The sequence below is a fragment of the Dryobates pubescens genome, chromosome 3 (assembly GCF_014839835.1).
Source record: "Dryobates pubescens isolate bDryPub1 chromosome 3, bDryPub1.pri, whole genome shotgun sequence".
Classification (NCBI taxonomy): Eukaryota; Metazoa; Chordata; class Aves; order Piciformes; family Picidae; genus Dryobates; species Dryobates pubescens.
Genome location: NC_071614.1, coordinates 17,664,492 through 17,689,724, shown reverse-complemented (window position 1 = coordinate 17,689,724; position 25,233 = coordinate 17,664,492). Strand labels below are relative to the sequence as shown.

At 47.3% G+C, this 25,233-nt stretch overlaps 1 protein-coding gene across 1 annotated transcript; it reads right to left on the bottom strand.

Moving 5' to 3' along the window:
* Positions 1 to 3,277: 3,277 nt before the first annotated feature.
* Positions 3,278 to 22,064, bottom strand: CRNKL1 (crooked neck pre-mRNA splicing factor 1). Its single transcript, XM_054179714.1, has 14 exons — positions 21,993 to 22,064; positions 21,126 to 21,278; positions 17,961 to 18,052; positions 17,707 to 17,865; positions 16,377 to 16,543; positions 15,691 to 15,869; positions 14,881 to 15,051; positions 13,928 to 14,119; positions 12,608 to 12,667; positions 11,394 to 11,474; positions 7,429 to 7,668; positions 6,149 to 6,250; positions 4,222 to 4,470; positions 3,278 to 3,509 (listed from the first exon to the last, which is right to left on the bottom strand). Exons 1-14 carry the CDS (start codon positions 22,038 to 22,040, stop codon positions 3,342 to 3,344), a joined length of 2,061 nt encoding a protein of 686 aa, XP_054035689.1. The 5' UTR covers positions 22,041 to 22,064; the 3' UTR covers positions 3,278 to 3,341.
* Positions 22,065 to 25,233: the final 3,169 nt, after the last annotated feature.

Below are 25,233 nucleotides of genomic sequence, written 5' to 3'. Positions count from 1 at the left end.
GTAAGCTTTCAACAGGGAGAGGAGGGAGAGAAATGAGGTGGAAACGTGGCTGTGACCTGAGGAATCAATTAAACAGAAACATCTCGTTAGTGCTCTGAAGGGTGGAACAGTTTTACTGCTACAGATGTAACCTTCATCATCAGGCCAGACTATTCACTGCAGGTGTTTAACCACAGAATCATGGAATCACCAAGGTTGGAAAAGATCAGGAAGATCAGCAAGTGCAACCATATCCTTGGCCTTTAAGGTCACCAAGTCCAACCACAACCCAACTACCATGACCACTGACTATATCCTGAAGCACCACATCTACAGTGCTGCTTGAACACCTCCAGGGAGGGTGACTCCACCACCTCCCTGGGCAGCCTGTTCCAATGCCTGACTACTCTTGCAGAGAAAAAATTCTCCTAATATCCAACTTAAATCTCCCCTGGCACAACTTAAGCCCATTTCCTCTTGCCCTGTCCCTAGTCACTTGGGAACCCAGTAGCCTCCTTTCAGGTAGCTGTAGAGACCAATGAAAACATGAAACCAATCTCACAGATCCAAATCCAGAGCAGCTAAGTGTAGCCGCTGGAAAGCCCTGGAAAACCCAGGGTGGGGAGACTGAAGGGTTTTCCACCTGAGGAAAACCAGGGATGAGTGGTGGGTAGAAGGTTTGGTGGGGTTTCACTATTTTAGCAACATCTGCTCAGGGGAGATGGACTCAAGGACTATAAACCAGGACTTGTGCTGCGCAGCAGGTGCAGGCAGGCCTTGATCCTGTTCTTCATGGAAACACATCTTGAACCTTGGAAATCCAGAGGAAAGACAGGAATCCTCAGAGAGACAGGCTTCCTGTGCTAAAACAGTCCTGGGACACTCATCCCCCAACCCTTCTCTACCACTTTTACCTGATGTCTTCCCCAGCTGAAGGAAATTTCTATACTCAACCTACTGATGTTCTTCCAGGAGCTTTTCAGACTTGGAGGAGAAAAGGGAAACTGCATCCAAGTGCCAGTGATAGAAACACCCTCTGCTTTATCTGTTACATTTGTGTGAGGATCAGCTTGCTTCTATTTTTATTGGCTGTACCTCACTTAACTTCTGCTTTTAAGAACAAAGCAAACATCACCTCCAAGAAAGCTCAAGATAAATCTGATGACACTACAGCACTGCTGCATCCAATTTTTGTCTGCCACTGCCTTGTGGACCCTCCCTCTTCTGCCCTCCCTTTTAATACACACACCTCCATTTTTCTGCTGGCATGCAACTTACAATGTGGAGGGAAAACCACTGCAGAAGAGAAACCTCTTCAGTGGTTTCCACCAGGGCACTTCTGCCATTCCTGGAACTGGAGGAAGGAAGGAGCTCCTCACACCCTTCCAATGACCACAACCAAAAAAACCCACCAGAAACCTGCTCCCCCCAGAATCAAAATGCTGTCAAATCTAAAGCCCAGAAGGCATAAGAGCCACTCTAACCTTAAATAAACTAGATCTTTATCCTGTCAGAGTGCTGCTCTCAGCTGTTGTGATGAAGCAGCACTGTTTTACCATGCAGGACTATAGAACTGAGGGAGAGAGAACAATTGGCACAAGCAGACAGCCCTGTCACAACCACCAGTGGCACTACTGCTGAGGAAAAAAAGCCACAGAGAGTCATCAAGAATGGAATTAGAAGGCATAAAGTTACATAGCTGGCTAAAAATCCAAATGTCTGGCTTTTGCCTCTGAAGAATGATGGTTAGCAAGCAATCCAGGACAGTAGCCACCAGCAATACTTTCTTGCCAGCCAGGTTAACACAATGAACAAATATGGGACAAAACAGGCAGGAAGAACTTACCAGATCACAGAATCATAGAATTGTTAGGGTTGGAAGGGATCTCAAGGATCATCCAGTTCCAACCCCACTGCCATGGGCAGGGACACCTCACACTACAGCAGGTTGCTCACAGCCACATCCAGCCTGGCCTTAAAAACCTCCAGGGATGAGGCTTCCACCATCTCCCTGGGCAACCTGTTCCAGTCTCGGCACCCTCATGGTGAAGAACTTCTTCCTGACATCCAAGCTGACCAAGCAGAGCATTGCACAGACAGGACTGGCCCTGGGCACTCCAGACAGGGAGAGTCCCACTCCTGCAGGTTTCCCAGGAAGAAGAGAGAGCTTTCCCCACCACACTGCCCTCCTGACACTTCCCTGCAAAGCACAGCTCATGGCCAGGCCAGATGTGCCCAGAGCAGTGACAACTGCCCCATCGTTAGTCAACAAGAGCTTTGTTTAAGACCAGACTCATAGCTTTGGTGGTTATTGAGGCACACTTTCACTTTTTTGCTAAAGGCCACCATTCTTTGTGGTGGGCAAGGTCCCCCACCAGGGGAACTGAGCCCCAGAGCAGCAACCCCTGCCCTCCTTTCCTACCATTAGGACAGGCTGCCCAGTTCCCCTGGACACAAGTGTACAGAAAGGCTCCTTCCCCCTAAGAACTTAGAGAGCACACTCAGTGTTCTTTTCCCATGAAATATAAAAGACACTGAGAAGCCTCTAGCACTGCTGATGCTGCTTCACTTCCCAATAGGTTATTTACTACAGAACACTACAACACAGACTGTGTGATGCCAATTACTACATCTTTGTCTTCTAGAAGTTAATTTCAGTGTATTTAACTTCTATTGTCATCCCTATTAACAGTTTTCTGGGATAAAAGTTTACTTGGATAAGAAGGTGGCCAGGTAAAAGCTGACCTGGACAGGAGGGTGGCCAGGTAAAAGCTGACTTGGATAGGAAGGTGGCCAGGTAAAACCTGACCTGGACAGGAGGGTGGCCAGGTAAAAGCTGACTTGGACAGGAGGGTGGCCAGGTAAAAGCTGACCTGGACAGGAAGGTGGCCAGGTAAAAGCTGATCTGGACAGGAGGGTGGCCAGGTAAAAGCTGACCTGGACAGGAAGCTGTCCAGGTTGCAGTCTCCAGGATTTGTTGTTTCTAACTCAATGATCAATATGCATTTTAGCAAAGGACTGAAAAAAGCAATCAGGAGTGGCTAGAGACATCTTTCTTGTTAAGGAAAGGAGATCTGCTGTCTTGACATGTGATAAAGACCTGGGGGTCTTGTGCTAAAAAAGCCCTGCTGCCCAGTTCTTCCAGATCTCAGCCTTCTGGTCATAGCTGCAGACTGCACCTCCCCTTCCTTTAAATTGCTGGCAGTCAGCAGAAAACCAAAGGGAATCAGCTCCCTGGTTTCTTTTTTTTTCCCCCAAACAAAACATGTCTCCAGTCAGCAATAGTAAAACTCTTCAAATGCATTTATTTGTCACCAATGAAAATACTGTACAGTACCCAAGGGGCAGGGAAAGGCAATGGGTTAAGACTGGCTTTCATCAATGTCTTTGTCTGGATCCACCTCAGCAGCTTCGCTCTCCTGCTGCTGTTTCTTCCAGAGTTTAGCCATGGCCAGCAGTTTGAGGTTAGGCTGATTGGCAGTGTCTTCTGGGAAAATATAATCATAGTATTCCTCCCAGCCAGCATCAGACTATGGAAAAAAACAACACCACAAAGCAAGTTAATTTGCATGTCTGTGTCAGCTCTCAGAAGATGCTTCTAGTAAGAGTACCAGGGAGACAGAATTCAAATTGATGGTTGTTACACCACCTGCAGGAGCTGAAACCAAGGGGCTGAATGGGTGCAAGGCAGAACCCCTGCTGTGCCCAGCGAACAGGCAGAGCTGATCAACAGCCTGGCTACAGTTTCTCAAATAAAGGGAAGAAACACGCTGCCTGCACAGGACTACCCAAAGCTGTTTTGGTTTGTCTGTGGGAGGAGTTCAAAGCAAAGGCAGGTTGAGCATTTGGCAGGGGTGTTTCACCCTGAAGAGCAAGGAGCTCTTGTTGGTGGCCCATGCTTTTCTCCAGTTACTGCAGTCAAACTGGAGTCCCAGCACCCACCACAGTCCAGTTTGTACCAGTCAAACTGGAGTCCCAGCACCCACCACAGTCCAGTTTGTTCCAGTCAAACTGGAGCCCCAGCACCCACCACAGTCCAGTTTGTTCCAGTCAAACTGGAGTCCCAGCACCCACCACAGTCCAGTTTGTTCCAGTCAAACTGGAGTCCCAGCACCCACCACGGTCCAGTTTGTTCCAGTCAAACTGGAGCCCCAGCACCCACCACAGTCCAGTTTGTTCCAAGTGCCAGACCCCAGCATATAGCCACCAAGGATTCCAAGTGACTACTTGCATAACTCTTACCCCATCTTCAGCCTGCAGTTTCCTCCTCTTCTTTATCTTTTCAGGCATAAGTTTATCTATTCTCTCTTTAGTGGTCTCAGTTCCAAACTCCTCTTCAAAGCTTCTCCAGGATTCCAGAAGCATCACCCTCTCCTCCTTCTCCTCGCAGTTTCGCATTGCCTTGTTGGCCTCTTCGTAAATCTGCCGGCACCTTGACAAACTCTCCTCCCTTCCTGCAGACAGCTCAAACTGTGCAAAGCTGATCCATACCTGTGGTGAAAGCAAACCAAAGGCAGGCTCAAACCTCCACTCTGACATTTGATACTTAAGTCACAGTTTAAAAAACACCCAAAGCAGCCAAAAAAGCAAATGTCCATGCCAGTCTGAAGTACTTTCTCATAAGCAGGGGTTCATGCTGCTGGTGAGGCATTGGAACAGGCTGCCCAGGGAGGTCGTGGATGTCCCCTCACTGGAGGTGTTCAAAGCCAGGCTGGATGAGGCCTTGAGCAACCTGGGCTAGTGGAAGGTGTCCCTGGCCCATGGCAGGGGGGTTGGAACTGGATGATCTTTAAGATCCCTTCCAACCCAACCCATTCTATGAAGCTATGTTCATTTCACACAGGTGAGGTTTGCTATCCTTTGGTCAAGCAGAACATTTATGTAAGCCATGCTGACCAATTTCTTGCAGTTGCTTTGGGTCATGACAAATCCACCAGCATTTAGTCAAACAACAGCAGCAAGCCACACTGGTGGGGGGGAATTTCAAAATAAATCATAACTACTTTTTCCTTGCAACATTTTTGCAACTAAAATTCCAAAGCCACTCAGCTGCTTGGGAACCCTCTGCAAAGCCTTGAGCCATGTAATATATGGCTGCTGTCATGTGTGATTTAGAAATGTCTTTCCCCTCTTCATGGCACAGGATAAAACTTAGGTTCTCTGATGACTGGAAAAAGCCAGATACCCAAGCAGTCAGAGGTTTCCATCCACAGGATTCCAGACCAGTTCTGTGTTACAGAAGGCCAGGTCAGAAAGGACCCCCAGGATCATGTGGTCCAACCTTTCTAGGTGATAGTGTAGTTGAAATGAGCTGGCCCAGCACCCTGGCAAGCTGAGTCCTCAACTGTCCAATGCAGGTGAATCCACTGCTTCCCTTGGGAAACGATTCCAAACTTGTTCTCATGGTGAAACATTTTCTTCTGGATTCCAATGGCAATCACAGAATGTTCGGGGTTGGAAGGGACCTCGAAAGATCATCCAGTCCATCCCCCTACTCTACAGCAGGATCACCTACAGCAGGTCACACAGGAATGCATCCAGGTGGGTTCTGAATGTCACTAGAGGAGACTCCACAACCTCTCTGGGCAGCCTGTTCCAGGGCTCTATCACCCTCACAGTGAAAGTTTCTCCCTCTGTTCACATAGAACCTCCTCTGCTCCAGCTTGCACCTGTTGCCCCTTGTTCTATCCTTGGACATCACTGAGCAGAACCTGACTCTCTTCTCCCAACACTGCCCCTCACATCTTTATAAACATTAATGAGGTCACCCCTCAGGCTTCTCCAAGCTAAAGAGCCCCAGCTCCCTCAGCCTTTCCTCAGCAGGGAGATGTTCCACTCAATCATCCTTGTGACTCTGTGCTGGGCTCTTTCAAGCAGTTCCCTGAGGTCCTTCTTGAACTGAAGTGCCCAGAACTGGGCACAATATTCTAGCTGCAGCCTCACCAGGGCTCAGGGACTGGCCTGGAAACCATGGAGCATAGAACTACTAGCCAGAAGGCAGCCCTTCTCTCATAGCCCACTTCCCTTACACACTTTTAAGCCATGATGCTATGCCCTGAGCTAGGCAGAATTTGTCATGTATCTCTCCAGGAGTGAGCTCTCTCCATCACCCCTTGTCCTTTCCATTTGCCTCCTTGTAGGACCACTCAGTGGGTAACCCACTACAGACCTTGACGTGCTGTGTCCTCTGCAGCAATCTGCGGTACAGGTTTCTTGTTTTCTCATACTCCTCTTGCTCAATTTCAAAGTCAATGTAGGACTTCCAAAGAACCTGCAAAAAGAAGAAGTCTCTCCTTACACTCACAGCACAGCAGGAGAATGAAAATAAAAAGTGGAGGAGAATCACTCACTCTCACTCAGTGTCAGGGGAGTTGGAAGGGACCTTTGGAGATCATCTAGTCCAACCCCTATGCTAAAGCAGGTTCACCCTAGAGCAGGTTGCATTGGATGATGTCCAGGTATGGTACAGAATAGAATAGAATAGAATAGAACAGAACAGAACAGACCAGGTTGGAAAAGACCTTCGAGATGATCAAGTCCAACCAATCACCCAGCACCATGTAATCAACTAAACCATGGCACCAAGTGCCTCATCCAGTCTCTTCCTAAACACTTCCAGTGATGGTGACTCCATCACCTCCCTGGGCAGCACATTCCAATGGCCAATCTTTCTGTGGAGAATTTCTTCCTAACATCCAGCCTGAACCTCCCCTGGCACAGCTTGAGACTGTGTCCTCTTGTTCTGGTGCTGGGTGCCTGGGAGAAGAGACCAACCCCCACCTGCCTACAACCTCCCTTCAGGTAGCTGTAGACAGCAAGAAGGTCTCCCCTGAGCCTCCTCTTCTCCAGGCTAAGCAACCCTAGCTCTCTCCAGAAGTGTGACTCCAGAAGTAGAGACTCAACTAGCTCTGGGCAGACTGTTCCAGTGCTCTAATACCCTCGAGAAGCTCCTCCTCACATTCAGATAGAACTTCCTATGTTCAAGTTTGTGCTCATCACCTCTTGCCCTGTCAACTGGGTGCCACTGACAAAAGAAAGCCCCCCCCGACACCCAGCATTCAAGTATTTATAAGCATTGAGAAGGTTCCCCCCCTCAGCCTTCTCACAGAGAAATGTGAAATTGCTGTGAAAGAAGAAAAAAAAAAAGGTTGAGAGATCAGAGTATTTATTGACCATAAGCTAGGATTAAGACTGAGCAATATAAAATCTTGTGCAGATAATCCATTTAGCCTGCTCCTGTGAGCATGTTCCTCCCTCTCTGTTTTATCACGGCTTTTATAGTCCTGTGTATCCTGCCAAGAAACAGATGCTAAATTAATGAGACACGGGCTAAGCCCCCACTGTAAGCAGTTCTGCTCGAGCTGCTGGATTATTTACATTTTAATTAGCCAGGCTGTGCAATAAATACCTTCAAGTTGTGCCAGCTGCAAAGTTCAGCCACCCCCTTACCTCTGGCATGTCTAGGCGGGGCTGGCCGATGGCCAGCTCGTAGATGGCGCGGGCTCTGTCGATGTCACCCAGGATGGTCTCCAGCTCAGCAAATTTGATCCAGGAGGTGCAGTTCTCCGGAGCGAACTCCAGGAACTTCTCGTACAGCTTTCGGCAGCGATCAAACTCTCGCAGCTGCAGCTCCAGCTCGATGTAGCCTTTGAACAGTTTGTTTTTTGGGCATTTTCCGATGGACGTCCCCTGTTAAGCACACGCACACGAAGTGGAAACAACAACCCCCAAAACAAGCAGACAAACAAACAAACAAACAAAGCCACTTAAAAGTCTTGCAAGGAAAGAAAGAAAAATCCCACTTGATTTCATGGAATCAGTCATAGAATCAATAAGGTTGGAAAAGACCTCAGAGATCATCTGGCCCAACCTGTCACCCAACACCTCATGACTACTAAACCATGGCACCGAGTGCCCCTGAGTACCTGTTTTGCTCCACCAGTATTTGAACTTAGAATCATAGAATCAATAAGGTTGGAAAAGACCTCAGAGATCATCAAGTCCAACCTATCACCTCATGACTAACTAAACCATGGCACAAAGTGCCATATCCAATCCCTTTTTGAACACCTCCAGTGATGGTGACTCCACCACCTCCCTGGGCAGCACATTTCAATGGCCAATCTCTCTTTCTGGGAAGAACTTTCTCCTCACCTCCAGCCTAAACTTCCCCTGGTGCAGCTTGAGACTGTGTCCTCTTGTTCTGGTGCTGCTTGCCTGGGAGAAGAGACCAACCCCCACCTGGCTACAACCTCCCTTCAGATAGTTGTAGAGAGCAAGAAGGTCTCCCCTGAGCCTCCTCGTCTCCAGGCTAAGCAACCCCAGCTCCCTCAGCCTCTCCTCACAGGGCTGTGCTCAAGACCTCTCCCCAGCCTCGTTGCCCTTCTCTGAACATGTTCAAGTGTCTCAATATCCTTCTTAAACTGAGGGGCCCAGAACTGGACACAGTACTCAAGGTGTGTCCTAACTAAGTGTCTCAATATGCCTTTAAAATTTTTCACAGATCTTGAGCAGAAAAGTAGAAAAAATGTCAATAAATCACTGTTGTGCATGACAAGGGAAATAAAGGCAGTTCTAACCTATTGCATTGGAGAGATCTCTACCTCTGGTTTTACCAAAACAATCTGGGGGCTTCTCATCTCTTCTCACTTCATTGCTCTGGAGGGATGCTAATCTGCTTCTGCTTGACCTTGGCTGCATTGGTTTGGTTAACAGCTACTTTTCTCTGGTCCTTTTTCTCTTTCTGGACAGGGGCTGGGGGACCAGAGAGAGTTTCCCTGGTCTTCTTGACCAGAGGGGTTTTCATGTTGTTTGTTAATTGTAAGTATCTGCAAATATTGTAAATCCTGTATGTTTTGTACATATCCAGTGCATTCCATTGTAGATTGTAATTTTTGCCTGTAAATACAGCTTTCATTTGCTTCCAACTGAGCTGGTCTGGTAAAGTTAGTGTTGGAGGGGATATTTCAACCCACCACAGAACTAAAATCCATTTTTGAAGCAGCTTTCAGGACAGTAGGAAGCCCAGCCACTGTTTGCAAAACATGCACCCATCAACATGAACAAAATCTCTGAAGGCAGAAAGCCTTCTAACTCCTTACCCTTTACTCTTTCCTATCAGAGTGGTAAAATACTGAAATAGGTTGCCCAGGGATGTGTTTGAGGCCCTGTCCCTGGAGACCTTGGAGATCAGACTTGATGTGTCCCTGGGCAGCCTTATGCAGTTGGAAGTGTCCCTGCTGACTGCAAGGCAGTTGGACAAGATGACCTTTGAGGGTCCCTTCCAACCCAATGCAATCTGTGAATCTGTCAGCTTCTATATAACCTGGATTCCCCGTGAAGTACAAGCCGAAACTCACCCTGGCTCATCAAATGAATACTTCATCTTGCATCAAAGCTTGCAGAAAGCACAGTACCAGTCTGCACCAGTCTTCTAGAAAAGCAGTTCTCAAGTATCTCATAAAACAAATTCTATCAAGAGCAGCTGTCTCCTGGACCACCACTGCTATTCATCACTGCACAGAGAACTGTCCACGCTCACTGCCTGCTGCCTTATGGTAAGAGCTAGATGGAGAATAATGTTCTGTAAAAGTATTTCCTTTTTATATGCTTCAGCATCTGAACAAAACTGTCTGTCCTGAGCCACACTGGTTTCTGATTCTAAATTTGGGAATCTTTCCAAGTAAGAGTTAAGCAGAAGCATATCTGAGACAAGCACGCAGTGAGCTTCACTCTGAGCCACTTCTGTAGGCAGCTATTCTTAATGAAGCACTGCAGGCTCTGTTCCCTCAAGCTAATGAGTATTAAGTAATTTGAGATCAAATTCCCTTACTACAGTTCTCCTGCAGATCTTTCCTGCATATGGATTATCTTGGCACTTACTTAAACTGGAGGGAACCACCCCTTGGGATTATCACTTTGGTCACCACTGTGGCCCCCCAGCTCTATTCCTATTTCAAAATAGCCCTTTTCTATTTCAAAACACACTCAGTTCTTCCCCACCTGCCCCTGTTTTCTCAAGCAGCCTAGGCTCCAGCTGATCTTCAAGTCCCAGCATCTCTCAGGTTCAGGGAAAACAAAGAATTCACACGCCATCTGCAGCCAGTGAAAGTAAGGCAGAGCATGGCGCTGCCCGCACACTGAGGAGAGCTTCAGCACCAGGAGCTGCAGGGGACAGTGTGGGATGCTCTCCTCAGGTTAGCAGCAAGCCTTCTTATCAAGGAGGTGCTTCAAAGTCAATTCATTGCAAAAGAACAGCTTGCTCAATCTGGGGCTAGCCCAGACAGGTATCGTGGCTGCAGCAGTCCAATCTGCTTTCCCACATAAGAAAAAGGGGGAGGCATGGAAAACAAAACAAACCAAAACCAGAAGAGAAGACTATAAAGAAACTGAGGAAACTTAGTATTTCTAGTTGAGGCTAAACAGCCTTATCCAGAATCTACCAGTACATTTACCCCTCAAAAAGGGGCAGCCAGAAGCAGGGTGCTGACTGGGGACCATGGCATTGTTCAGCCAGGCTAGAACAGCAGCAGCAGACAGATGGCTGTCTTCTCCTGCTGGGAGACAACAACAGACTCACAGGGGACTTAATTTCTCCACTCCACTTTTATCTGGTTGCAGGCAAAGTCCAGCTCAAGAGACAAAGCTTTACTAGCACACTGGGGAGAGATTTGGTCCAGTGTCATCTACAGGCAACTCACATTTATGCTTTGACCAATGCTGTGCTGGGGGCTTGTTGGAGACCCCATCAGTTTCCTCTTTAAAGCAAGCCACCTCGACTGTTACCATCAGCCTTCTCCCCAGATTCCTAATGCTATCACTGAGCTTATTCAGAGTGCCTGAACTGAAGGGGAAGACAGTTTTTCATTTCAAAAGGCTTTGCTGCCCAAATGTACTCCATTGTTCTCTGACATGCTGACATTCACAGAGGGAATTTGCACGGAAGCTCTTGAGCCTGCCCAAAGTCCCTGTGATTGCTTCTATCAGCAGCCTGGTAGCTGGGATTCAAACCCTCTATTCAGCAGGTCCCAATTTCTGAGAGTTAAAACCTCCCATTTCTTGAAAGTGTTTCTTAAAAATGCTATTGTTAGACTAAGTATCTCTTAAAGAAATCAGCAGCAGACAAAAATTCCCCAGTGCACTAAGCTGATTTGGGTCCTCCTGCATTCAGAGGTGTGTTCTGTCAGCAGAAACACAAAAGCTGCAATTCCTTTCTGCCCCTGGCTAATTCATCATTATCAAGCTCTGCTTCTTTTTAAATCATACATGACAGTAAATACTGGTCCCTGCAGACTCCTTGGATGCTTTAAGTGGATTAAACCAGCCATTCATAAAGGACAATTTAAGATATTTTAATGCCATTCCCTCGTTACTATTAGCTAGCAAAGTCAATTATGGAATTAACCAAAGCTTACCAAAGCTCTCCTGGCAAGTGGGAGATTTTTCTGGCGTATTTCAAACTGGGCATACAGCAGCCAGATCTTGGCAAAGGTAAACTAGAAGGAAAAAGAACAATGTGGAGCTTAGGCAGGGGGTTTACTGAATAATACAGTTTGTGGTGCTTGAAAGAATATACCAATTACTCTGTTTACACAAGCTATCATTACCACAGCAACTAAAAACAACTGGATGTCTTCCTATGGGATCTGCCCTGGCAGCAGGGTTGGACTTGATCTTCAGAGGGCTCTTCCAGCCCCTACCATTCTGTGTGATTCTGTGGAATGCCATGAGTTCATAACCCAATGGAACCTCTCTAGAAGAAAATATATACTCCACCATGGATGAAAGGACAAAGGGCCAGGACTGAAGTCTTCTTAAAGAAAGAAAATAGCTTGTTAACTAGTCAATTGTTTGTTAGAATATCAGCCATCCCTCAATCAATTAACAGCTAATCAATCCTAATTACAGATATGAATCCTACTCTACACAGTTGATACTCAGATGACATGATTAATGACAAACTAGAAATGGAAGTACTTGACATTCCAAGGCAATGCTGATTCATTGTCTTAAAGGTTAGCCTATGTAAATATTTTAATTAAACCTCACTGGCAAAACAAAACCCCAAAGCCCAGCCTTTTAGATGGGAAACACACACCTGAGAGATGGTTTGTCAAATGCACATCCCTCAGCTGGGGACAGGCAGACAATTATGGCAGTGGTTACAAAAGGTGGACCCCATCTAAAACAGGGCAACAAGTATTCTGCAGAGCAGAAGCAATTAGGCTGAGGATGAACATTAGTAAGGAATATATAAGTGCTTTTCCCTCCTGCTTAATACTACTGGGCTAGTCCCTGACTATGTGTTATTTAATCTTCTCAGAAAATACTTAGTAACTTGAAAACACAAGCCTTGCATTGCATCTTGAGTGAGCCACTCTGATCTAAGTTCATGACCTGCTATTTCCCACTGATGTACATTCTAACTAACACCTTAGCTTAAAGAAACAGAATAATCAATGGTGGAAGATGGATGGTACAAGGAACTGGAAAGGACACAAATCCCTGAGCAGTCTTCATGAATGTGCTAACAGCACACACCACAGGCTGGGAAGGGAAGGAAAACTAAAAGATCTTATCCGGGGACTTTTAATCCAAGACTCAATAGGAAGTGCTGAAGGATCCATACCTTCTTGTGGGGAATGAGCTCCACACATGCCTGATACACCTGCCTGGTTCGCTCTGGATCCTGCAAGAACAAAAGTAAATGCTTCATTCACTGCTAAAGCCGCACTCTATTTTAATGGCAGAACAGTATTTTTAAGTCAAGCTGTTTAGAATCATGTTTAGTTAAGCACATTCATCTACTTCCTGTGTTCAGTTCAGATGGCAACTTCTGACCATTAAAAAGTCATCTCTTTAAAATCAAAGATCAACACAAAGAACTGCACAATAAAGCCAGGACTGTCCCCATTTGGGAGAAAAAGTCCTTTCTTTAACAGACTCTGAATGTCTTTAGTACTCTACAATTGCATGAACTAAAGAGCTGCTGTAATGTTGGAGAAGAAAAACTTGCACAGCCTTAAAAGAACACTACAGCTGCTTCACATAACTTTCCAAATAGATTCATATTTAACAGAACTATTTCACAAGTTCAGGTAACAGCCTGGAACAGGTCATTAAGATGGGGCCAGGAAGACCTACTTCTACTTTTATTACCAGCATATTTCTGGATGAACTGGGGCAAAACTGAAATATGTTTTTTCCCCCTATGCATAGATTTGTAGAATGGTTTGGGCTGGAAAGGACCTTAAAAGATCATGTTAGAATAGAATAGAATAGACCAGACCAGGTTGGAAGAGACCTTCAACATCATCACGTCCAACCCATCAACCAATCCAACACCACCTAAACAACTAAACCATGGCACCAAGCACCCCATCAAGTCTCCTCCTGAACACCTCCAATGATGGTGACTCCACCACCTCCCTGGGCAGCACATTCCAATGGCAAATCACTCTCTCTGTATAGAACTTCTTCCTAACATCCAGCCTAAACCTCCCCTGGCACAGCCTGAGACTGTGTCCTCTTGTTCTGTTGCTGGCTGCCTGGGAGAAGAGACCAACCTCTGCCTGTCTACAACCTCCCTTCAGGTAGTTGTAGAGAGCAATAAGGTCACCCCTGAGCCTCCTCTTCTCCAGGCTAAGCAACCCCAGCTCCCTCAGCCCCTCCTCATAGGGCTTGTGTTCCAACCCCCCTGCCACGGGCAGGTACACCTTCCACTAGACCAGGTTGCTCAAGGCCTCATCCAGCTTGGACTTCAACACCTCCAGGGAGGGAGCATCCACAGCCTCCCTGGGCAATCTGCATGAGAGGGGAAAAACAATGGGCAGGAAATCCCATACAAACAGCAAATCTTGTAGCTAACTACAAAAATAAGACACTGTTTCGTTCAGAAACCATTTGGGAAGGGAGGAAAAAGAAAAAAAGCTGAGTTCTTACTACTTGCCTTTGCCTCCAGCTCTTCATACAATGCATAGTTGATCCAAAGGTAGATGTATCTTTTCCAGTGCCTCTTCTCCTGAATTGGGGGCACATTGGCAATGGCTCTTTCATACACTTCTCGGACAGTCTCGGCGTCTGCATCACTTTCAACTAACCTCAGGTAGTCAAACCAGGCATCATAGTTATGGGGATTGGCCTTCCAGAAAGGTGGGAAGCATGGAAACAGGGGAAACTTCAGTAACTACAAATAACAGACCTTGTACAATTTTAATTCAGAATCTCTCCTTTAAGACAGATCGTTGGAATATTAATGAAAACTCTCAGCCTTACATATCCTTAAGTTAGAGCTTTTGGTTGAAGCTAATGTGCTTTTGTTTCTTTAGTATTGTTTTACCTACAAACATTCTTTAAGGTAAACAAACTGAACTATGAGAAGGAGTGAGGAAATGATGAAACATGCAGTATTCAGTGGATAGTAGACAGGTGAAGTTGAGGCCCTGTCCCTAAAGATATTCAAGATCAGACTCCAGGTGTCCCTGGGCAGCCAGATGTACTGGAGGTGTCCCTGCTGACTGCAGGGGGGTTGGATAAGTGGTATTTGAGGGTCCCTTCCAACCCAATGCAATCTGTGAATGTGTGTCACACTAGCTTCCTCATAAAGGTATGGACACAGGGGGTGTCCTGTAAGGGTTACTGCGTAATAGAAATGAAATGAGATACAAGCTTAAACTGCTCCGAGTTCAAGCACACTTTGGCTCCACATTAGAACACAGAAACAAAAGCAGTGAATGTAGGTGTGATGTTCTGCCCTGTGGATGAAATTCTGCCCCCACAGAATTTCCATTTGCTTGGACTGAGCATCAAAGCTAACAAGGAACTAATCAGCCTTCGTGTGAGACACTTGTGTACCAGCACCGGCTGGATGTATGGTAAGCCCACGGGATATGTGATACCTACCTTCACTTCCTCTTCATACTGGAATCTCCTCTTGCTGACAATGATGTCCTCAATTCCCCTTCTGTCTCCAAACTTCTTCTCAAAGATGGTGTAGTTCTTGAAGAGATTTTGAGCATCCTGTTTGGGAATCCTATCCAAGGCATACTTGTAGATCACCCTTACTCTTTCAAACTGCAAATAGATCAAATATCACTTGAGTTATATTTACAAAGTAGCTTCTGTCCTCCCTCATTTCTCAGTGAGCTTTTGGCAATATTTAATAGAATACAGAATCATAGAATACATCCATGTAGATTATTTGGTTTATGACAAGACTAACAGATGTCCCTGAAGAATAAACTTTGGAATAAAAAAACCCCAAAACCCCAAGCAATCTTCAAAATGCCAAACCACACTCTCTTTCTTACATATTTACAGGCTTGGGATGTTTTAAATACTTTTAAGAGGTCATAGTTTGGGGTTCAGAGAATGTTTTTCAATTCTTTTGATGGCCCAAGCCTTTTAGAGAAATGATCTAGGAGGACGGTGGCTGAATCAGGTTTTCATCATGCAGGCCTACAACCTCTTAGAAACATACAGATCTGAGCATATGGATTTGATCTGACAGTGATCTGACAGGCTTGGCAGATCTGGTGCCCAGCTTTCTTTGAAACATATTTCCTTGATGTTGCCAAAAGGCAAATAGAATCTAGGCAAATACTTGTCTCCTGAACTCTGCCCACAATAGCTATCTCTTAAGGTGCACTGAATGCTAAATGGGCCTGAGTTGGAGGGGGGCATTACCCTGATGTATTATCAAGGAGGACTTACTTCTTTCTGGTTCTCCTCAAACTTTGCAAAAGCCACATACAAATGCTCATCCATGTGCTCTTCTCCAAAGAATTCCACTGCCCTCTCATACACTTTCCTGGCATGAGCAAAATAGCTGTGCTTCTCCTCAAAGCGGGCATACTTGATCCAGTTCTTCACATCAGGATGAACAATGACAAGTGCAGCATGTTAAAGAAACAGTGGCAGCTGAGTTGGATCTTTCAAACTGCACTCTCCTCAGCGACTATGTGGTCATGAACTACATGAAACAACTCCCAAGGATGGCATATGAGAGAAATGCAACTAGGAAGAAGACACAAACTGGCTTCAAGCATGCCAAGGCTTTGTGCCTTACTGAGAACTTCAAACAGGACAAAAACTGGGCAAGGGTCAGGGAGAAGTTTAAAGAGGAGAAACTTGGAACATGATGATGGTGGGAAAAGCAGAAAGCATGAGTGCTGTTATACACTGTTGTGGTAGGATGAACAGCCACTTAACTGAATTTGGAGGCACACCTCAAACATGCTTTCAACACCTACTGCTGGCTCTTTGCATGGTAGCTGACTCTCAACACACCACAGTGAAAAGGAGTCATGGGGATGTGGCTGGAAATGGAATAGCTAAGAAAGAAATGAAGAATGCAGGCCTGAACTTGGGCAGGTGTTGTAAAGCACTAAAAAGGATATATCTCTCATAAATGGTACGTGCCCTGTCCACCTCCTTGTATCTCAGCTCAAAGTTAATGTAGGAATGCCAAGCTTGCTCCTCTGGTTGCCACTCCATCCAACGTTCAAACACCTGACGTGACCCAGCAACGTTCCCCAACATTTCTTCCATGTAAGTGTACTTATACCTTAGAAAACAAAAGCAAGCTTTTACAGTCACTTAGTAAACACAGAAATTACAAAGATTTTTTGAGTGCTTAGTAAGAGCATTACAGATTTTTTTTTCACCTATTCCCCACCTCCACCCTAGAAATGCCTCTAGATACTGTTGTGACAAGCAGCATGACACAAACATCCTCCTCTCCCAGTACTCTTACCACTTGGAAAGTATCATAGAATTATAGCATGGCCTAGGTTGGAAGAGAACTTAAGAGATTATCCACTTCAACCTCCCTGCCATGGGCAGGGATAGGGCAGGGACACCTCTCAACTAGACTTAGTTGCCCAAGGCCTCATCCAACATGCCCTTGAAAAACTCCACCCACTCTGGGCAACCTATTCCAGTCTTGGCAGCCTCGTACTGAAGAACTTCCTCCTCAGATCCAGTCTAAACCTACTCTCCCTCAGCTTCAAACCGCTCCCCCTTGTCCTGTTCCTAGACACCATTATGAACAGCTCCTCCCCAGCCCTCCTGTAGGTTCCCTTCAGGTATTGGAAGGCAGCTATAAGGTCACCCAGGAGTCTTCTCTTCTCCAGGCTGAACAACCCCAGCTCCCTCAGCCTATCCTCATAGCAGAGGTGCTCCAGTCCTTGTGGACTTTAACAGTTCTATGTCCTTCTTATAACAGGGACACCACAACTGGATGCAGTATTTGCGGTGGGGTCTCAGCAGAGCAGAGTAAAGGGGCAGAATCCCCTCTCCTGCCCTGCTGGACACACTCATCTTGATGCAGCCCAGCATGCAGCTGCCTTCTGGACTGCATGAGTGCATGGCTGGCTCATGGTGAGCCCTTGGTGACCCCAAGTCTCTTTCTTCAGGGCTTCCCTCAACACACTCTGCACCCAGTCTCTCTCTGTGCCTGGGATTGGCCCCAAAATAATCATAGAATCATAGTATCAGTCTGGATTGGAAGGGACCACAAGGATCATGTAGTTCCAACCCCCCTGCCATGGGCAGGGACACCTCACACTAGATCAGGCTGGCCAGAGCCTAAGCACAAAACCTTTCCAACACTTAAGCCTGAAGACTTGGAGAAACAGCAAAGAAAGCACTTTCATGTGACACCAAAATGGAGAAGCACTCTGTCATCTTTGGGGGGTAGAAGCAATGCTCCATGCCCTGCAAACATACCAGAACTGGTTCACCCTGGGGAGGGTGGTAATGGCTCTGTCCCAGATGTTGCGGGCATGATTAACCTGGCGGTTCTTCATCTCCATCTCGGCATATTTCAGCCAGAGGGTGACGTTTCTGTAGTCCACATCTAAAGCACGCTCGTAAATGGATCGGGCCCTGGAAAGCAAAGACAGGTTGGGTGTGTTACTTGCCTCCAAGACTTTCATGGTGTTTGTCAGTGTGTGCCACAACAGGTTTGGATCACAGATTACCTCTGTATCTCTTTCAGGCTCTCCTCCCATTGCGCGTACTTTATCCAGTTGCTGATAACAGTCCTGTTTTTCCTTATGTTATCTTCAAAAGTCTGAGGAGAAAATGATTTCTGTGAGTGACATATCCTTCCGTGCAGAACAATCTTCTCATCAGTGGCTTGTGGGATATTATGGTGGGAATGAACTCTAAATGTCTTACACCCATGCAGATGGAGTAACAAATCATACTCGATACAACACTTGCTAAAAGTCATGTAACAGAGAAGCTTGAAGTGTGGATCAGGACCAAACAGAACAGGACTGAACTCCAGTTCCTGCAACCTGATACCTGAAATACTGATGGAACAATCACAGAGTGTTGGGAGTTGGAAGGCACCTCTAGAGATCATCTAGTCTAATCCACCTGCTAAGGCTCTCCTAGAGCAGGCCACACAGGAATGCATCCAGATGGGTTTTGAAAGTCTCCAGAGACAGAGACTCCACAACATCTTTGCTTTCTCTTTAAAGCAAGATGCCTTATTCTCTGGATTTAATATGCTGGCTTCAAAGGTGCTAGACAAATTTCACTGCTTAGTGGCAATGGTGAGGGCATTTTCAGTCTTATAGAATCATAGAATCGTTAGGGTTGGAAGGGACCTCAAGGATCAGCCAGTTCCAACCACCCTGCCATGGGCAGGGACACCTCACACTACAGCAGGCTGCTCACAGCCACATCCAGCCTGGCTTTCAAAACCTCCAGGGATGAGGCTTCCACCACCTCCCTGGGCAACCTGTTCCAGTGTCTCACCACCCTCATAGTGAAGAACTTCTTCCTAATATCCAATCTGAATCTACACATTTCTATTTTTTTTTCCATTCCCCCCAGTCCTATCACTCCCTGACACCCTCAAAAGTCCCTCCCCGGCTTTCTTGTAGCCCCCTTCAGATACTGGAAGGCCACAATTAGGTCCCCTCAGAACCTTCTCTTCTCCAGACTGAATAGCCATTAGTCTGTCCTCATAGGAGAGGTGCTCCAGCCCTCTGATCATCCTCATGGCCCTTCTTTGGACACCTTCCAGCACCTCCAGATCCCCCCTGTAACAGAGGCTCCAGAACTGGACACAGTACTCCAGGTGGGGTCTCACCAGAGCAGAGTAGAGGAGAAGAATCACCTTCCTCAATCTGCTAGCTATGATTCTCTTGATGCAGCCCAGGCTCTGGCTGGCTTTCTGGGCTGCAAGTGCACACTGCTGGCTCATGTTGAGCTTCTCAACCACCAGCACCCCCAGGTCCTTTTCTTCAGGGCTGCTCTCAAGGCAGTCATTGCCCAGCCTATATAAGAGCCTGGGATTGCCCTGACCCAAATGCAGGACCTTGCATTTGGTCTTGTTGAACCTCATGGGCCCACCTCTCCAGCCTGCCAAGGTCCCTCCTATTGACAAGATCAGTACTACTAGTATTTAACAAATGGTTGAAAATGGTTTACACAGATTCACAGACTGCATTGGTTTGGAAGACTCATCTTGTTCAACCTCCCTGCAGTCAGCAGAGACACCTCCAAATGCATCAAGCTGTCCAGGACCACACCAAGACTAGTCTTGAATGCATCCAGGGATGGGGCTGTGACCATATGCCTGGGCAACCAGTTCCAGTATTTTACCACTTTCACTGCAAAGAAGTTCCTCCTTAACACAGGTCATGGTTAACACAGTTAATGTGGTGGCTTCTTACTGATGATCCTGAGAGATGAACATAAGTAACATGAACCATTGTCTTTCCAGGGCTGTGCTGTTGATTATCTGACTCCATCTGCTCTGTGTTTGTCTCAGCGAGGTAAACCAGCAGCCAGCACAGTGCAGCCTTCATCAGGAGTCCTAGCCACAACAGCAAGGAGGAAAATGCACCCTCAAGGCTGAGTACAGGGATGATGGTTGTGCTACAATGGAACCCAGGCCTATATGCATCAGGAAATTAGACATCAGGAGGAAGTTCTTTACAATGAGAGTGGCTGCCCATGGATGCAGTTGAGGCCCCATCCCTGAAGACATTCAAGATCAGGCTTGATGTGGCCCTGGGCAACCTGATCTAGCTGGAGATGTTCCTGCTGACTGCAAGGGGGTTGGACAAGATGACCTTTGAGGATCCCTTCCAACTCGATGCAATCTGTGAATGACAGCCCTAACTTTAGCTGCCGTGTCTGAAACAATTGCTGAGTGCTGAAAACATTTGGAGCTCCCTGTTAGAAAGGTGCTTGCTTTGCTGATCCAAGACAGCAACTGTCAAAGCAAAAAAGCTGAACAAAACCATAAATAAGTTTGCACAAGCAAAACAATCCTTTTAAATGCATTAGCAAAAAAAGAATATACCTCATCTCTCATACAGCTCACACTTCAAGCCACTCATCAAAGCTAACCCTGACTGGTGTAGAAAGCTGTGTTCCAAAGGGTGCTGAAGAAGTACCATAATTACACACAAAATAAATACAATTTGCAAACATTGTTTTTCTAAACTGTTGAGATGGAAACCCAGCATTGCATTAGCATAGAATAGACTGGAATAGAATAGAATAAACCAGGTTGTAAGAGACCTTTGAGATCATCGAGTCCAACCTATCACCCAACACTATCTAATCAACTAAACCATGGCACCAAGCACCCCATCCAGTCTCTTCCTAAACACCTCCAGTGATGGGGACTCCACCACCCCCCTGGGCAGCACATTGCAATGGCCAATCTCTCTTTCTGTGAAGAACTTCTTCCTAACACCCAGCCTAAACCTCCCCTGGTGCAGCTTGAGACTGTGTCCTCTTGTTCTGGTGCTGGTTGCCTGGGAGAAGAGACCAACCCCCACCAGGCTACAACCTCCCTTCAAAGTTTGCTGCAGTCCTGTCTTGCTGACTGGCCAGATGTTAGTGGTAAAGAAGCTGTGTGTAAACCATGTATTAACCCTTGCAATGTTTTGAACACGTGTGAGCTGCTGTGTGCTACCAAATTTTATGTTAAACAACCTAGCCTTTTAAATTTACAGGGTTTTGCACAGAAGTAACCATTTCTGTGAGAACATTAAGAATTGCTGTTCAAGCAGAAACCACACACAAGTAATACAAGCCAGATCTTGTTTACATTTACAATGTAGTAAAACGGTAGTGCTTTGTATCAGCATCAAGGTTCGAGGTTCTTCCTTTACCTTCCTTTTCCGGAGCTTGTAGTCATTTAACTCTTCAACATCTGTGATCTTCTGTTGTGGTGGTGGTGGAAGAAGTTCAAGTTCTCTCTCTTTTGCTTCTCTTAGAAGCTGTTCTGCTGTTATCTGAACTTCTGCAGGCGCTTTATTCTTCACCTGTAAAAGAAAAGTGGCTTGATTCACGCTTTCTCCTTTTAATGCAAACCTGAAAGGTTCCCCCCGTGACAGATATAGAATAGAATAGAATAGAATAGAATAGAATAGAATAGAATAGAATAGAATAGAATAGAATAGAATAGTCCAGGATGGAAAAGACCTTCGAGATCATCGAGTCCAACACATCACTCAACACCATCTGATCAACTAAACCATGGCACCAGGCTCTTCTTAAACACCTCCAGTGATGGGGACTCCACCACCTCCCTGGGGAGCACATTCCAATGGCAAATCTCTCTTTCTGGGGAGAATTTCTTCCTTAACATCCAGCCTGAACCTCCCCTGGCACAGCTTGAGACTGTGCCCTCTTGTTATGGTGCTGGCTGCCTTATTATGTTCGCGATTTACCACAGACGGGCCCGGAGTCCTCCCCCACTTCCCTCTCCGAGATCGACGGGGACCTTACAGCCAGCATCAGCCCAAGCCTAGGCAGTTGCTGCCCGGGACACGAGGGGAAGCACAGCCGCCCGAGGCCGCGGGACGGGCGGTGGCACCAGCGGAGGAGTGCGGAGAGGCACAGAGCCGCGGCCGGCCGCCTCTCGCACCGCGTTTCAGCATCGCTGCGCGACCGTGAAGGCTACCGGACGCTTCACCCGGCCTCCCCGACCGCCCTCCCCAGCCTGTGCCTCGGATCGGCCGCCTCTTCCCGCGCACCTTCGCCACTTTGGGGATCCGCTGCTTCCCGGCCGCCGTAGACGCCATCTTGCCGCCTCTCCGCGCTGGCCCTGCCCCGTCACCCCCGACCTCACGCAGCACCGGCGAGCGTCGTTGCCGCGGTAACGGCGGCGCGTCCCGACGCCGGCAGGCAGCTGAGTCGGGCTGAACGGATTGACGGTTCCGAGCCAGGCCGCTCCGGTAGTGCCGGGAACGGGACCCGCCACCGCGGCGGGACGGTGAGTGCCCGGCGCAGCCAGAGGACCGGCGCTCCCCAAGGGCTCGACGGTGCGGGAGAGAGCCACTGGGCGGGCTTCGCCGATAGCCTGTGGGATGAGGGCGGGGAGCCAGGGGTGGGTGCCCGGGGACGGAGGACTGACGGCCGTGGGAGTGATTCGCGCGCGTCTTGCGGTGTGGCAGGGTCTAGCTAACGACGCGAGGCCCAGACGTGGGCGGAGGGGGCGGTAAAATCCTGTCCTGCCCTTACCGCCTGCGATACTTCTTCTCTCAGGGAAGAGCTCTGCCTGGTCCTTAGAACCATAGAATCAATAAGGTTGGAAAAGACCTCAGAGATCATCAAGTCCAACCTGTCACCCAACACCTCATGACTAACTAAACCATGGCTTCAAGTGCCACATCCAGTTCTTTTTTGAACACCTCCAGGGATGGTGACTCCACCACCTCCCTGGGCAGCACATTCCAATGGCCAATTCCTCTTTCTGTGAAGAACTTTCCCCTCACCTCAAGCCTAAACTTCCCCTGGCACAGCTTGAGACTGTGTCCTCTTGTTCTGGTGCTGCTTGCCTGGGAGAAGAGACCAACCCCCACCTGGCTACAACCTCCTTTCAGGGAGCTGGAGAGAGCAAGAAGGTCTCCCCTGAGCCTCCTCTTCTCCAGGCTAAACAGTCCCAGCTCCCTCAGCCTCTCCTCACAGGGCTGTGCTCAAGGCCTCTCCTCAGCCTCATTGCCCTTCTCTGGACACATTGAAGTGTCTCAATGTCCTTCTTAAATTGAGGGGCCCAGAACTGGATACAAGCCTTCCTTTGGGCCACCTGAGCCTTAAAACATGGGTCTGGTCTCCTTCTGCTATATGTTTTGGGGAAGGGCCAACCTGCTGCACCCCTGCTGCTGAGATGAGCCATTCTTTGTGGGTCTGCTTGGGCATGGAGTGTGTAGGTGCCGGCTGCCATCTCTCCAAGCCATCAGGGATCTGCTGACAATTGAACAAGTGTTATCAGGAATTGCTGAGTGAACTGAGGTGGTTTAGCCTGGAGAAGAGGAGGCTGAGGGGAGACCTCATTGCTCTCTGCAACTCTCTGAAAGGAGGTTGGAGTGAGGTGGGGGTTGGTCTCTTCTCCCTAGGATCAGGTGATAGGACAAGTGGAAAGGGTCTGAAATTGTATCAGGGGAGGTTTAGGTTGGATATTGGGGGAAAAAATTTCTTTGCTGCAAGAGTGGTCAGACATTGGAACAGGCTGCTCGGGGAGGTGGTGGAGTCATCATCCCTGGAGGTGTTCAAGAAATGTGTGGCCATGGCACTTCAGGATGTGGTTTAACGGCCATGGTGGTGTTAGGCTGCTGGTTGGACTTGATGATCTCAGAAGTCTTTTCCAACCAAAACAATTTGGTGATTCTGTACCTATGCTGTCACCTATACCAATGTCCTGATTTTGTGTGAAAGATGTACCTGTGCACATGACTTTCTCTGTGTTTAAAGGACACAAAGTACAGGATTTCCTTTGTTGTCCCATTTTAGTTGGGATCCGTGGGGCCTAATAACTGGGTTTGGAGCTGATGTGTTTGGTAGTTTGGTGAAAGCATTCTGCTTGTCCAGGTGTGTTGGTTATTTAGAATCTGAGTTAGCAGTGCCCTACTTTGTACAAATACATTCAGGGAATTGCAGAAAGCTGTTGTGTTTGGTCAGTTTAGGTTTTACATGGCTAATTCTTGATTGTATCACAACAGGCTGCAATCCTGAGCAGCAGGACAGCTGAAAGATAAATGAGCTGTTAATTGTTAGTTACAAATGGTCTCAATGCCTGTTGCCCCTCTATGTTCTAAAATTACAAGACATGTCAATAAATCACTTGGACCTGGCTAATTCCCTGTGTGTGGAGCCACAAAACCCATTTTTCCTCCAGGCAGGAAACCTCTAGAGAATTACAATTCCTTCTGAAATGTAAGCCTCACTGTTGACTTAAAGAAATTGGAGGAGCTGTTTTGAACAAAATACACTGAACTCACTTGAAATTGCTGTTTAAAATTACCAGGATGTTCTTCTCCTGATTGTCTGCAGGTGATCCTCCCACCCCTGCAGACTTAAGGCGATTAAGTTTGAAGTTATTAATGATGGCCACTGTTCTGCTAGATAGTTCTGCAAATGCCTATAAATGAAGAGATGCAAAAGCAATTTGTAGCCTTATAAAAACATGTTTGCTGTGCAGCATGTCGAATGCATACAGTAGGGATGACTGCCTGCTGCTTTTGCCCATGGACACGGTTTGCATGCTGTATGTGTATGCAGGCAGTAAGTATTTGTGCAGGGACACTAAATTTAATCAGTAAATTTTCAGATGACACCAAGCTGAGGGCAGATGTTGATCTGTTACAGGGTAGGAGAGCTCTGCAGAGGGACCTTGCCAGGCTGGACAGATGGGCAGAGTCGAAGGGCATGAGATTAAACACATCTAAGTGCCGGGTTCTACACATTGGCCACAACAACCCCATGCAGTGCTACAGGCTGGGGTCAGAGTGGCTGGAGAACCGCCAGGCAGAAAGGGACCTGGAGGTACTGGTTGATAGTGGGCTGAACATGAGCCAGCAGTGTGCCCAAGAAGGCCAATTCCATTCTGGTCTGTATCAGGAATAATGTGGCCAGCAGGAGCAGGGAGGCCATTGTGCCCCTGTACTCAGCACTGGTTAGCACACACCTTGAGTCCTGTGTCCAGTTCTGGCCCCCTCAGTTTAGGAAAGATGTTGAGTGGCTGGAACGTGTCCAGAGCAACAAAGTTCGTGAGGGAGTTGGAGCACAGCCCTCTGAGGAGAGGCTGAGGGACCTGGGGTTGCTTTGCCTGAAGAAGAGGCAGCTCAGAGACCTTCTTGCTCTCTACAACTCCCTGAAGGGAGGTTGTAGCCAGGTGGGGCTTGGTCTCTTCTCCCAGGCAACCAGCACCAGAACAAGAGGACACAGTCTCAAGCTGTGCCAGGGGAGGCTTGGGCTAGATGTTAGGAAGAAGTTCTT